Genomic DNA, 15,654 nt, shown 5'->3' with positions numbered 1-15,654 from the left:
AGTAGGGAGGCATTTTCTGGATTCCAGAAACCTGAGTAAGACCTCCTGTTGACACAGACCATAGGCTGCCTGTCCAGGCTCTCGCTCTCGGCTGGAATTCTCTTTTGGAGTTTGTGGTAATGCCTTTTATCCCCTGCTGGTCCAAAACTAGGCATTTGATTGAATAATAGGAAAACAAACTACTCTTATGTAATACATTCAATTTGGTAAGCAGAGTCTTCCTAAATTTGAAGTCCATTTGGGGGAGAACAGGAAAAACGTAACAGGACTTTTGGTAGCAAGAGATGGAAAACAATGCCCGAGGAAGAGTCTTCCATAGCCATTGAACTTTTCATTCATGCATTCATTCATTTATTCATTCCAAAAGTACTTGTTAAGAACCTACCAAATTTGCCAGATGCTGGAGATTAAGTTATGGGTAAAACACATTGCCTGACCCTCCAGGAGATCAGAGCCTAGAGGAACAGACAAATACACCAGAAGGCAGTTACAAGACATCACAGTAACTGCTGTACTAAGGATACGTGCAGACTCAGAATAGGCTTCCTGGAGAAAGAGATGTCTGAATTGGTTTTTAAAGAAGCAGTAGGGCATGCAGCCTAGCTGCCACATGTTCAAATGCATAAAACGTAATAGACTAACTGTTTAATAGGTCATACTGTGGTAGGTGCCTTGGCTCCAACACAAGGTCAGATGTCGTTTGCACTGGGTCTGGTTCTGTACAGTAGTATACTCAGGGTATGGACAAACTGGAAAGGATTGTGCCATATGTGGAAACCATGTCACCTGTGAAGTGATTGGGAAAATTGAAGGCATTAGCCCGTGGAAGAAAACTCTGGAGGGGGGTAAATAGATCTTATTCAGAGATCAGAAACAGATCCACTGCGTGAGAGTTGTGAACAAAATCAGGGAAGAACTTTAGAGTATTGTTTCCCAAGTGGTATTCCAGGGAATGTGTAGAGGAGATCCGAGCAAAAACTGTTCTATGGTTATAAAAGTTTGGAAGGTGCAGAGTTTAAAAGTCTTACTTATGTAGAACTTATCAGTGCTTTTACTTCAGTAATGTGTCCGTGAGACTCCAATAGGAGGATATAAGAATTTTTTCGTTCAACAAACGGGTACTGAGTGCTTACGTAGTGCCAGGCCCTGGCATAAGCACTCCAAACAAAAAGAGACAAAATCGCTTCTCTCTCAGAGAGTAGTGAGAACGGATGGCAGTAAACAAACAGTGGATCCACATTTCCTAAATCCACTGGTCCACAGAACCATTTTGTAAAGAAACATCCCTTCCTTCTTGTGTTCCTTGGAACAAAATTTTTGGGAAAGAGTTAATTAAGGGGATCTAGTGATGAAAGAGAGTGATGATATCCCCAGATTCCGGCACTGAAACTATGCAAGCTGAGTTACAGTGTCTACAGGGATGCTTTAGAGGGTGTTTTGATATTGGAATATGTGATCCAAAAGAGCTAAAGTGTTTTTGACTCAACAAAACTGGATGTTTCTAGAGAGTACACTTTCAGCCTGAAATCTTACTAGGAATAATTTATTTGCTGACCCAAACTGATTAAGGAATACAAAGGGTATTGCTATCCATGAAGCAATAGGACCTTTTAAAAAAAAAAAAAAAAGTAGGTTGTTAGTGTGTACATAAATTAAAAAAAAAAAAAAAAGATTCCCAAAGGAAAGTCTTCTGGTTATAAACCAAATGATGAGCTTAAGCGGATTTATGATTTCCCCCACCCATTCAAATGCAGTTTACAAACGGATATGTGGATGATAATTTTCACCAGAACCCCCAGACTCACAGGCAAGACCTTCTGATCAGAAACTTGGGTTCAGAAGGGACTCTGGTTTTCATTTGGGCTTTGATCTGTGTTAAGCACCTGTGAGTAAGGAAGTAATTGAAATGCCTGAGGGGGCATGGATCTCAGTTAGGATGAATCACCAGGCTGCAGTGTCTTTTTGTGAAGAGACTCAGACGTGAGAGGCCCCCTCAGCTGCAAACTTTGATTTTTCCCAACATTGCTGCTCTCATCTGACCTCCTAAATGTCTGAAAATGCCAGCTAAAGAAATGAATATACACATTGAGTATTGTATATTAAGTATTGTATTTAAATTGTTCATAAGATATATATGATACATATTTGAATATATGTTTCAATGTGTAATTGAATTGAATTATAATTACATTCATAATCATTGATATTCAATTATTCTCAGTCATTTCCCATTTCATCCATTCTCTTGCCAGTTGCTTAAGCTGTTTATGTGGAAGAACAATCTCAACATTTTGGGAGGTCAGTTTAAGACTGGAATCATATTTGAAAGCCTGTGCTACTTTTTAACATGACTCTGATCTCCCTCACACTAGTCCTGTAAGTCTTAAAGGGAGAAAACCATATTCTATTGAAAATAGCCTGTTGCATCATAGACTCTAAACAGGCAGATAAGATGTGTTACACGTTTGCCAAATACTGCTTACAAGTGAATCACTGTGGGGATATCAGCTTACGGATCTTTAGTGTTAGCATTATCTTACTGGAGGCCAGCACATGGTGAAGTCATCTCAGTGGCCATGACCAGTGGAGACGGAGTATCACAAATAATCTCAAATTAAGTATCCCCCAAAGCCATTCATACTTTTCAGGGGTGCACTGGGGGTAAATGAAAGCAGATGGTTTCTCTTCCTGATTCCAACCTGCTTGACTTACTGAGTTGATGCTGGTCTTCCCTTGAGCATGTATGTCCTGAAGGTGTGAGGTAGGCTGAGAGAGATTGCTTGTCAAACAGCAGGTATAATTGTCATATGTAATTGACAAATGATCAGAAAAGGAATGGCTGAGCATGGACTACCTGCATTAAAATACTAGGGATATAATTGCAAGGAGTAAAAGTAATTGCTTGGGCAAGAGAAGCATTCTTCATCTCAGCATCATTGACATTTTGATGCAAGGACTCCTTCCCAGCTCTTAATTGTAACCTGGTGGCAATGAGGAAAGAAAGAGAGGTGCTTCCAAGTTTATCTCTCACTTGAAGCAGCCCCACAGACAGTCAATAAGGGGCAGGGGAGCTCTGAAAGTAGGAAGTTTTACTGGTCTCTGCCTTACAAAAGTGGTCAATGGCACAGGCACTCAGGACGCAACATCTATTCCTGGTTTTCCAAAGGTCTCCCTACAGACTGCAGTCCCTGATAACATTTTCACCAGCCCCCATCAATATGAGAAAAATGGGGACATTCATTAAGTTAAATGCATTCAGTGTAAAGAACAGTCCTTTGTTTTGAGCTTATGTCATTCTTGTTGTAAAAAAACGTGCCCTTTGTTTTATGAAATGGTGGTCATATAGAGGGTTGTAGCTGTGGCAATCACTGCAGCTACTGCTATAATTTATATAAAGCAGTCCAAAAATATTTTTGAAACTCCCCTTCTCTGTGAAATCCAGAGGTCTAAGAGCCATTGAAGACATGAGGGACTGGTAGAGTGGAAGGCTCAATTAGGTTCAAAGAAGGAAAACTGTAGGAAAATAAAAATTACAAAGAGAGAGAGAAATTCCTAACTGTGGATCTATGTAGATAGTGAGCTGATTTCCTCTCCTTTCCTGTCAAATCCCAGCTCTGAGCATTTTCCAGGAGAGCATTTTCGCATCTCTAAGCCAGAATGTATGTCCAGACGAGGGCGGCTTGAGTGTCTTTTCCACCTCCTCTCCAAGGTAGAAGACTAAATTTTGTCGTTTTCCAAACTATGTGGAGAGAATTTCTGCCCAAGAAACCAATAGGAGATCCACAGAGGGTGGGCTCCAGTCTCTTTCACCTTCTGAGACGCTGTTCTAACATCATTTAATCCCAGGGCTCAAGCCTTCTGGCCCTACATGGACCCTGCTGTTCAGTTTGCTGGAACATTGGTCCCTGTTTCCCTCTCTCTGCTCCAGCTCTTCTCTTCACCTCTCATCCTGCCATACCTCCCCCTAGCGTCTATCTTCTTCTCTGTGGTAGCCTCCTTCATACTCAGAGCTGAAATTAACTTCAGTGCCCTAAGAGCATATATACTTTACTTTTGCGTGTTGGCACATGCAACTCCATCCTTTATCCTGGGGCTGGAGAAGAAGGTTTCCATAAATTCTACCAGTGATGAAGCCCTGCTCAAGAATTCTTTAGAGACTTTGAATTTAGGTTACGTTGAATATCTCCATGAAGCTTAAAAGGAAGAGTCCAACAGGAGGAATACTTATGGAATGGGCTAGAAGTCTCCATGAGAGCAAAGCCCCCGACTCTGGCTCTGGGGTCAGAGGATCTGACCTGGCTGCAGAAAAGCTGATGGCTCGTGAGCGTGATTCTCTGAGGCTCTCAGGTACATGAAGGGTTCAGGCAGAAGGACCTCCAAGATGTTCTGTCAGCTCTCACAGGCTGCCATTTGATGATCACACCAACTTATCTCAGTCTAGCCTATGGTCTAACATTGGCCAAGGTGAGAGGCTGGCAGAGGGATGAAGATGCAGTGAGAGTGTACAGAAGCAGAGTTTTCTCTTCCCCTTTACAGATGTACAGCATCCTATACCTCTCCCCAAGGAAATCTTTTGAGGGAGGAGATGAGCATCATTGTCGTTATATCTCTCCAGCTCCAACTCCCATGTTTTTGGTTGTCTTAAAAGAAGACATATAAAGACGTAAAGAAGACATATAAAGATATAAAGAAGTGGTCTTAAATTGGAGCTGTGAGTGAGCATTGCATTTGGCTAGATCCAGCCAGTTGATCTTGTCACCTGCAGCTAGATTGCCAGGAGACAGAGTCCTCCCTGCCAAATCTGGTGTGTCTTCATCAGCCAGAGCTGTTTCTGCATCCATGTGACCACACCCAATGACCAACCACGGGGGCTGTGCCTTTCCCCAGCTCCTGCTGCTTAACCTGTGAGATGGTGAGAGGCTGAAACTGCTTTTGCATTTTTTTCCCTAAAGGAAATTAAACACATATATCTATGTGAAGATATAGATATATAATGGTCTGTGGGGGGAAAAACGTTCGTCTAGTGTAAAAATCTCACAATCGTTATCAAGTTTAAGGAGCAGATCCTGGCTCATTGGGCTGTCCGTGAGGAATGCTAAAAAAGGAAATGCAAGCCTTTGGCCCCCAAGCCTCTCCACCACCATTAAAGGAAAGACCACATGGAAATGTGGAGTCTACCTGGTTGGAGAGGATCATTTCCATGGACTTTTCAGATCTGTTTTCCCTTCTGCTATTTGTATTGGTTTTCTTTCTCTCATGCCAGGGGTGTGCCTGGTTAGAGAAAGGGTCTTTTAACACGTCCAAGCTGACACCTCTCCAAATACCTGAACCAAGGGCATTCAGTGCACCTACGCAGAGGAAAGAGAAATAGCCCTCTTGATATGCTATTTTTGCCAGGTTGTGTTTCTCTGAACCAAATGCTAACTTATCAACTTCTGTAGGTTTCACTGAATACAACTGCATGGACTGCTGTTACTGTTTGCAATGCAACCTAATCTGAACACATTGCATTTCTTTTTAATCCAAAGGGGACCAGCAGGTTTATTGTGTTTGCATGTGCTTTCCCCCTAGACTCTGGCTGCCCTAACAAGAAATTCAATAAATCTACTTCCAAACCATCTTGCACAAGCTTTGCATGTCCAGTCTGGGCCTGAGGAAATTAACAAGAGAATAGAACATACCATCGACTTGCGGAGTGGCGATAAATTGAGAAGAGAGCATATCAAGCCATTCTCACTGATGTTTAAAGACTCCAGCCTGGAGCACAAGGTAGACCTGGGTCTCCATAGTGGCTCTTTTTTCTGGAATAAATTGTCGTAAATGTTCATGGGACTGGAGAGAGCCCAGGGGCTGTGGTTTTGGTTGGTGTGTTTGTTGTTTCTTTGGTTGGTTTGGTACTGTCTTTTTCTCTTTGAAAATCATGAGTAGACTGAAGGCCATGTAAGGAGATGCTGGTTAGATAAAGAGAGCCTCAGCTTTGCTTTTTAAGGAAAAGATGACGGAAAGAACAAAGGAGTACCTTCCACTTTGAGATTATTAACCCAAATGTCATTGGCACCCACGTGCCTTTGATTGTAGGTGAATCTGCCACACTTGTAGCATAATATATGAGGGCACCTGATAACCTAATGCAAGCATTAATGATAAACACTGTCTTTCTTAGATTGGAGACACCTGTTTTCCCATTTTCCCAGTCGTCCACTGCTCAGACCCCCTGATGTAAGGCACAGTAGGTGGGTTGTGGATTCAGAGTTGGGTTCGAATTCCACCTCTGCCACTTCCTTGCTAGGTGACCGTCAGTAAGTGAAGGATTGTGTGAGCACGAAGTCCTCTCTGTACAATGAGGATGATGGACGTGCCTCCCTCTTAGGTTATGACAAAAGGCTCCAGGCAATGCGTTGATCAGATCAACTGTTCAAAAGTAGCCCGCATTACCATACTGCTGATGACTTTTTTCCATGCCCCTTCTCCCAGCCCAGCTCCAAACTGCAGAGTGTAGTGGGGAGGTGGTGCTGTCCCTGCTTAACTGGGCTGCTCTTTTGCACGGATGGAGGCTGACAGACCTTCTTTGACTGAGCACAGGAGGTGCTTGGCATCTGCAGGAGCTTCCGGCAAGAACAGCAGGGAATTTGCAAGCAAATTTCAGGAGTTTGATTCTATATTGTGCAAAGCTCCAGCGAACAATTTTTTGTGAGTCTAATCAGCTGCCTGGGAGATTCTGCTTTCCTAGGCTTGGAGAATTCACACTTCTGTGCACATGCATTATTCCCAGCGAATCTCTTTGATAAACTCCCTGAAGGTTGCAAACTCCAAAGTACTATCTTCACCTGTGATTGACCATTTGAAATGTATCATGTCTATGTACTAACGAAACAAAAGGAAAAGAAACATTTTGCCTGTTCAACAGTCCCCCTCAAATAGCAGGTGGACTTTTCTTGTTAGTAATATAACTAAGGGCTTATCGTCCAAATTAAATGGATTTTCTTTCCTGCTTGCTACATCGAAGGAGCTAGGAAGAGCAGGGCGGTCTTGCAAAGAATCTTCTCAATGAGCCTGTGTAAATACCTGTGTCCAGAGCTATGCAAAACCTTTTTATTCATTCTTGCTAAGGAGGTACTTGCTTCACTAATGACCTGACCCTTGCAGACTAGAGATAATTTCTAATGTGTTTTATTCAGTAGTGTCTGGCCCGCACCTGCCGGCACCTGGTGTAGGAGGGGGGATGGATCTAGGGGAAGCACAGTGTATCTGAGGTTGATTTCTGTGACCAGCTTCTAGGAGAAGCAGAGGGCAGCATCCTGGATGGACATGCAGGGATGTGGCCACTAGTCCAGCTTTGCATCACCTAGCGTGTGCTCTGCGTCGTGTAGGTGACGGGAGTGAAGGCAAGTGGGCACATCAGCTAATGTTCACTCCCCTCGTGTCACAGAGATGGGCCTCGTGACTCTTGCTCTGAGACCCTCTCCAGGGGCTGCGTTACTGCTGAGCAGAGGATATATCAAAAGTCATAGTCAGTGGGTATTTACCAAATACCAGGCACTATTCTAAGCTGTTTGCGCATATTGGCTAACAGTGACAGTATGAAGTAGATGTTATTAGGAGGCTCGTTTTATATTTGCTGAAATGGAGACATGGAGAGATGATTAGGTAGCCACCCAAACTCGAACTGTCAGTAGAAGGGCTGCGATCTGAGCCCATTGTGACCCCAAAGCCAGTGCCCTTGTCTGTTCACGACACTGCCCCTCCCAGGAGCCCTGGGGACTTGCTCTCCCAGGCCCTTGTCTGAAGAAGACAATCCTATGCTAGCTTCATCCTCTTCTCCTTGAACTTTGGATGAGGTGGGAGGCACAGGGCAGGGGTTTGGGAGAGAGATAAAGTAAGAAAGGGTCCTAGAAACCTTACCAAAGTAACAGGGTCTTCAAATCCGTAGGACTCCAGAGTTAGCGAACAGCATCAGTGTGAATCTGCTCTGTGCCTGGTGTTTCTGTATATCCGTCTACTGCATCCTCAGGGAAACAGTACTATCTTGCTTCCAGAAGAGAAAACTGAGCCTCCTAGAGGTTAAGGAGAGGTCATAGCTCTCAGAACCTGGATGCCTATTTCATAGACTCTGAGGTACCATCAACTGCGAGGTGCTTGATTTTTCTATGCAGCACTAAGAAAAACCACCCAATGAGCTGTGCTTACAAGGTAAAAATGAACAGAAAAAAACCCACCCAGCAGACAGAGTCAGTGAGGAAATTCACATGCCTCTATCTGGGTATTGGTTAGATTAAAAAAAAAAAAAAAGAACTCTCCAAGAAGTTGAATCCAAAATGAAATCCCTGAGTTCACACACTCAATGTGATCTTAAAAAAAAAAAAAGTCAGGCAGAGAATTTAAAATGGTTCTGGATTCATACTGCCCCCTGGTGACCAGCAGGAGCAATCACAAACCTCCCTGGAAGTCCTCATGTTTCAAGACTCCTTTGATAGTTAACATACTTTCTGATTTCAGAGATGCTAAAAGGTGGGGTTAAAATTGTGCATCTTAGACTTGTTGAAATATTTACAGTATTTGTGACTCCAGTCTTTCCTCTTCCCACTGCCCTACCCTGCTTCTTGGGAGCAAGTTTGGACCATAAAAGTATGTTTTCTGAAAGGAAAAATGGAAATGGAAAGAATGATTTTACCTTGGAAATTCTGTAGGGAAGAAATTTTTGAAAATTTCTTTTCAAACAGAAAAGAAATTCTGTTTAAACAATATACAGATATAGGAACACGGGAAACTGTTCTCCTCTCCACCTTTATTCGTGAATTGGAGAACACAAAAAACTCTTTTGAAATGTCATCCAGACACTTCCTGGTTATATTAGTTTATAAAAATTAGCATATCTAGCAAGTGTTATGAGAAATGGGACTTTTATATGTCTCCTGGTGTTGCATAAATACTTGTTGAATGAATGAAGACTCAGGTTAAGGAGAATCCTTGAGGAGATCACCTCGCAGCTGGTCTCAGGATATTTTTTGTGAATTCTAAGAACCAAAAGACATGGGTTGGGTTTTTTTTTTTTTTTTTTTTTTGAATGGGTTGGGTTTTTGTTTGTTTGTTTTAACATCTTTATTGGAGTATAATTGCTTTACAATAGTGTATTAGTTTCTGCTTTATAACAAAGTGAATCAGTTATACATATACATATGTTCCCATATCTCTTCCCTCTTGCGTCTCCCTCCCTCCCCACCCGCCCTATCCCACCCCTTTAGGTGGTCACAAAGCACTGAGCTGGTCTCCCTGTGCTATGCGGCTGCTTCCCACCAGCTATTTATTTTACGTTTGGTAGTGTATATATGTCCATGCCACTCTGTCACTTTGTCACAGCTTACCCTTTCCCCTCCCCATGTCCTCAAGTCAATGCTCTAGTAGGTCTGTGTCTTTATTCCCATCTTACCCCTAGGTTCTTCATGACCCTTTTATTTTTTCCTTAGATTCCATATATATATGTTAGCATACGGTATTTGTTTTTCTCTTTCTGACTTACTTCACTCTGTGTGACAGACTCTAGGTCCATCCACCTCACTACAAATAACTCAATTTCGTTTCTTTTTATGGCTGAGTGATATTCCATTGTATATATGTACCACATCTTCTTTATTCATTCATCCGATGATGGACACTTAGGTTGCTTCCATGTCCTGGCTATTGTAAATAGAGCTGCAATGAGCATTTTGATCTGACTCTTGGCAGTGGAGTTTCAGGAGAGACGATTGTCAGTTTCGCTCACTCCCTGCCATGTCATTTCATGGTGGTTCACCCACATACACACAGAGGAATCCTTAGAGTTAAGCTTCAGGAAAGTGTGCTCATGCCTCATTTGTCTCAGCCAAGTTTGAGCAGCACATTTTCCTTCTGTGTTCCAGGGTGTTCGCATCTGTGAAATGAGATAGTTGGACAGCTCCTAATAGCTTTCAGCAGTCAGTGCTATGAGGCTGTGAATTCCCTCAGGTCATGAGGAACACATGTGCTAGTTTGCCTGGTTTACATCCATTTTCTGAGTGTAATTATAAACAGCACCTCCGTTCACTCAAAAATCACGTGGGTGACAAGTCATGTGACCCAAGGCTTAGACCTCGGCCAGGTTAGAATTAGTGGTTCTCAACATCTTCACTTCCCTGCAACCCCATGAGGTCTCTGGGAAGACCCCAGGATGGGGGACGGGCCCTAATCCCATCCTCAAAGGTCTCCTCCAGTTCCTCCCAGATTTCACAGAAGAATCCTCCGCCCTTCTTTAGTTTCCAGCTAAAATTTCCTGAGGGAGCTGACAGATCTCAGGGGCAAACAAAGATTAGAACTATGGTAAAGAGATGTAGGAAACATGACCTGTCTGTCAAATACTATCAATCATATTGGAATTTTTTCTTTTATTATATATAATTCTTTTTCTCCCTAAAAAAAATGAATTCATTTTCACTAGCAAAAGCTTATACAAAGCATATAAGGCAAGAAGAAAATGACATCTCTTGTCATCTTACAACACTGGATAACCATCGTTAGCATTTTGGCATCTGTCATGAGTCTTTCATGAGTATGATTCTTTATACTTATCTATGCAATTTTTCTATTAAAACAGGACCATTTTGTACATCGTGCCTTGTAACATAGTGTTAAGCATTTTTGCTTGGGCTTTTCCCCACATTATTAAATGTTTAGTTACAAAATAATTTTTGTAACTGCATACTAATCCAGTGCATGTTTTAACCATTTGGGGCTTTTTTTTTTTTCCTCTCGGTTTTTCACTATTTTATAAATTGCATTGCAATGACCATTGTCATAGTTAAATCATACATCCATGTTTAATTATTCTCTCAGGATAAAATCGTAAGAATGGGTATGAGAATGCACATTTTAAAATACTTGACGTGCGTTCTGAAATCATGCTCAAAAATTATGCCTATACTTTTTAAAACTTGCCAACTTGATAAGATACAAGCAGCATCTTCCTGCCATTAAAAAAATATATATTATTGCGGTTGAATGTCTTTCTGTATGTCTTTTATGTTTTGGTCTTTATATTTCTTCTTTTGTGATTTGCACACTTGTCTTAATTGTGCAATCTGTCCATTTATCTTAATTGTGTAACTTAAACTTTTGTCTTAATTGTCATCTTTTATTGTGCTGCTCACCTCTGTCTTATGGATTTGTGTGTATTCTTTATATAGTGAAGAACTTAAGCCCAGAACACTTAACAAGAAGGTGATATTTCTCAGGCTCTGGCCCGTATTTCTCTTCTAGGACAAGACTCTGAACAAAGCTTAGTATGGGGGAAGGCAATTAGTTATAATTATTTATTAATGTTTCCAGGCCAGAGAAACCAACCCAAAACTTTCAGTGCCTTAAGAGAGCTTAATAACTTGAAAACACTTATTTGGAGTGACCTCACTCAGCTTAGTGTTACAAAAACAGCGTGACCATCTCAGAATGAGGCAACTTCCTCATCTTGACTGAAGATTAAGATGTTTAATAAAAGTTTCAAAATTGATTGAAAATTCATATTTTGATGTGGGTATTCTAGTGGGATACGTGTTAAAATCAAACCATATCAATGATGATTAGATTTCCTTCCTTCTTTCAATGCTGATATCTTTCTGTTAAATTCTGAATTTTTTTCTTTGAGAAATCAGGCCTCCTTCGTCAATATTACAAATTTAGCAATAAAAAGCCTCTTTGTCCTAGGATAATAGTCTTCAAACTTGAGGATCACCTGGGGCTCTTGTTTAAAATGCAGGTGACTGCCCATCACCCTGCCCCCAAGAGTCTGATTTTGCAAGGGGACCTGTATTTTGAGAAAACCCTTCTGGGCTTCCGTTGTCCTGAGTTGTCAGCCGCCTTTCTCTGTCCTTGGCGGCACGTTAGGACTTGGGCTAGTCACTTGCTTCGTGCCTTCAGAGACCAGGTCACACCAGAAGTTACCGAGTCCATACTCAAGGCCAACATGGCCTCAGACAGGCCTAGGAGGAATGTCTCCATGAGCCTCCCAGTGCTCCCAGGAGGTCAGGCTCGGGGGTCAAAGAGACCTTGGTTCAAATCCCACTTTGGAAATAGATGTGGGTGCAATGGATTAATTTACCGATCGTTATTGGATACTGACACGTTGGTAGCTTTCCGTCACTCAGATGGACACCCCGGCACACATGAAAAAGCTTCATTTATTTCACACGTGTTTGGTCTTTGCTAAAAGACAGAGGGAAGAACATATACTTGATTACTGAGTAGACATGACTTGAACCCAATTCCTGCTAGATACTGGCTGGGTGTTGCAGGACAAGGTGTTTGATCTCAGTGAGATGACAGTGATCATACTACCTGCCCCTCATTGGATTGTTCTGAAAATTAGATGACATAATACTCATATAATAGGTGTTTGAATAAATGCAATAGTTATTGTTTTCCCTTTCCTCCTAATGAATTCTGTGCCAATCCAATTCTGGGTGAGGCTACACCCTCACTTAAAATAAATCTTACACTTCTAGAGCTTCTTTAGAGAAACTACTTCGTTAAAAAGTGTTGGGGGGAGAGCAGTGTTAATGTGTTAGTATCCCAGGGTACCAGGGTCGTGACTTTCATAAATACAGATTTATATAAGTACCTAAAGGTGTGTCCTAAGCAAGTACACACCTATAGGCCATTGATAATGCTTGCTATGAACCAAGTTCGGTGCTGAAAATTTTCAAGACATTCATTTAATATTACTTTTGTTCCATCGGTAACCACATAAAAACAAGGATGTGTCACACAAGGAAACCTTGAGATAATCCTTTGGCTAAGAACAAGTGGTTCTTATCTCTGTTCAGAACTTCACTCAGTTTTCTCTACCTTTAATAAAGAAAATCAAAGCTAAGTGGAGGCTTAAGAGATTTCAGGAAAAATGTATCACAGACTTTGAAATGTTTCTTCTTCCCATAAACTCCTATTGGAGTTCCAGTGAGTAGACTAAAATAATTAAGGAGGAATTTCGGCAAAGCAAAGAAGGCTAGGCAAATGAATGAATAATCTGATGGATTAAGATGTTGGATTCTGGAATTAGATAATGAGAAAAATGCTTTTGTCTATTTTCGGAGACGTTCAAAATTTGTTGAAACACACCATTTCTTATTTAGATGCAGAGGAGAGGAACATGGAACACTGAACCAAGTGGTCTTTGGTGTTCTCTCTCATTTAACTGAATTAGACACTTCCTGCTCATTTTCATGATCTTATTTTTAAAAATTCTTTTGGAGGAATTATTCTGTTATAGGATCAGGTTACTCTTGAGTTTTACTTCTCTAATAAGGCTCAGAATAATAAGAATATTTAGGCCACCTCCTTCAGGTAAGAAGGACAGATTTCAAAGAGACTTAGGGGAAAAAAAAAAAAATCCATCCCTATTCAAACAGTAGCTAAGTGAGACTCCTTTACATTCTTGATATTACCTTGTAAAATTCCTGCTATTTCTACACCCTCTAGGTAGTCAAATGATATCAAGGGCCATTTCACTTGTATCTTTTTTATCAGACCAATTAGCTAGCTCCAGTCCCACAAAGGCAGCATTTTCAGAGTCAGGAGTACGAATTTCACCTATAATAATGTAGCGTAGGATGATAGAATTATGATGATTTCAACCTAAAGGTCATCAGCTCAGTCCTTAAAGTAATCCTAGTGTTTCATGTGTGGATATCACCATCACCTATAACCAGGGGCTTCTAGGCAAGGAATAAAGGAAGAGTTATCACTCTCACTGTTGGGGGACTGGGCCAGTCAAGAAAGGAAGAGTCTTCTCTCCCAAGGATGGGAGATTTGGAGGAGGGTGAGCTGGGAGAATGGTGGGTTGGAAACTTTATGAAGTTCTGCTTGGGAAGTCTCCTATGACAATCCATCCCCCTACCAAGGAAGACCATATATTGTCATTATCAAAAATATTTATGTAACATATTATCATTGAGTCTTCTGTCATCTCTGGGATGGCATCCTTCCAGCCTCATTCTTCTGAAGCTGTCCATCTTAAATACATGCTAGCATGACCTTGTGAGTTTACTAACTATGAGGAAATCTACTTTGTTCAAAGGTCAAGTTACTTGGGAAGACATATACCAGTGAGACATTCCTCAGATACACCTGTCACTCGTAGAGTTGTTCTTGAAGATGATTTGGTTAGATGCTAGACACCAGGATAGGGAATATATTCTATTTCAAAATATGAAATTATTGAAAATTAGTTCCTAGCTTTTTTATTGCAATTGCTTTTCACCCAAATGGTCTCATTTAAGGGAGCTCTAGCCAGTGCCATCCTCCATAATGCATGAATTCAACAGAACAGACGTTACATTCCTTCATTCACTCATGCAAAATGAGCAGATTGTCCCAGTTGAGATTCTTCTTTAACAAACATATTAATTTATATTAATGAGAGATGTGCTAGAAAATTATCATTTTTCAAATTAGATTTATCCAAAGGTGGAATGGGCTCTCAAGTGAGGGGCTGATTTCCCCCATCACACTCAGGCAGGAGTTAATGGCTCATTTCTGAGAGGTTTTACTGAGTGAAATCAGCATTACTAAGAGCTGGACCAAGGTGACAAATAAAATCCATTCCACCTATAAAATTTTTCAATCCACATACACACTTGAAACAAAGACCAGACGAATCATTGTAGTTTGGACAATTAACTAGATTATTGCTATGGTTAGAAGCATCCTCTACATCTGGTAGGGATGTAAGAATTTAGTCAGTACCTTTTAGCTCATGGTCGAAGAAGAGGATCTAGCAGAGCGGGGTGATTTCCCTCCAGCCCACCTAGGAAGATTTTCCGGGCATGTCTCAGGCACAGAAACATAGCAAATTAGAAGCTCTGTTCATCACCTCTGCAAGCTAGCTTCCCTGGTCACACCTCTGGGGATGAACAATCTAGAATGGGCTTTACCTTGTGTGATCACACTTGGGGTTCCAGGCTTCCTTTTGACAGATCTAGGAACCCACAGATCCTCCTGGCTCTGAGTTCATTTATGAATATGCCTTTCAAGAGCGTGCAGGGCCGACATCCCCAGACATGAACAAAATGGAACACAAGTCCTTCCTGTTCCCCTTCCTTAGCAGGGAACCCAAGTCTCAACCTGATCAAATCAAGTAGGAATATTCATTTTAAAAACAATTTTTCAATTATTCGAAGACGGTGGTCCCTCTTATTCTGTTGCATTTAATAAAATCCACTGTATCTTCTCTTTTCTTCCCTGTTACTTTTTCACTCCTCTAGGCCTTAAGGAAAGGGTTCTTTACATTGCATTGCTTTGTGCTGAGGAGCTATTCATTAGTCATGAAAATGCAGCAGTGCCAATTTACTAAACTAATTCATGGGCTGTTTATGAGGTCCGTTCTTTGCCCAGATCATGTTTCACCTTCATTCTAATGAAGATTTACATAGACTCAAACTTTTAACCCATTTTCTTTCTTTGTATTGTAAACCACATCACTGAAATACAACAAGACACATGATCGTGCACCTTGTGAAGATGATTTTACCTTGAAAATAGCAAAGTTGCAGCAGTTAGTGCAGCCGGTGAGGCCTTGCACTCTCTGGATTCCGTCCTTACAATCTGTGAGGTCCTAACTGAGTTACTCAGTGATCCTAATCTTCAGATTCATTA

The 15,654-nt window shown here is 41.3% G+C and overlaps 1 protein-coding gene across 1 annotated transcript in view; it reads left to right on the top strand.

Moving 5' to 3' along the window:
- ADCY8 (adenylate cyclase 8) overlaps positions 1-15,654 on the top strand; it is a 217,733-nt gene that overhangs the window by 121,374 nt on the left and 80,705 nt on the right. Inside the window, exon 8 of the mRNA XM_019931940.3 lies at positions 5,572-5,769. Coding sequence (XP_019787499.1) covers positions 5,572-5,769 — 198 coding nt within the window. The remainder of the gene's footprint in view (positions 1-5,571; positions 5,770-15,654) is intronic.

This window comes from Tursiops truncatus, chromosome 17 (assembly GCF_011762595.2).
Source record: "Tursiops truncatus isolate mTurTru1 chromosome 17, mTurTru1.mat.Y, whole genome shotgun sequence".
Lineage (NCBI taxonomy): Eukaryota > Metazoa > Chordata > Mammalia > Artiodactyla > Delphinidae > Tursiops > Tursiops truncatus.
This window is presented reverse-complemented; position numbering and strand designations above follow the sequence as displayed.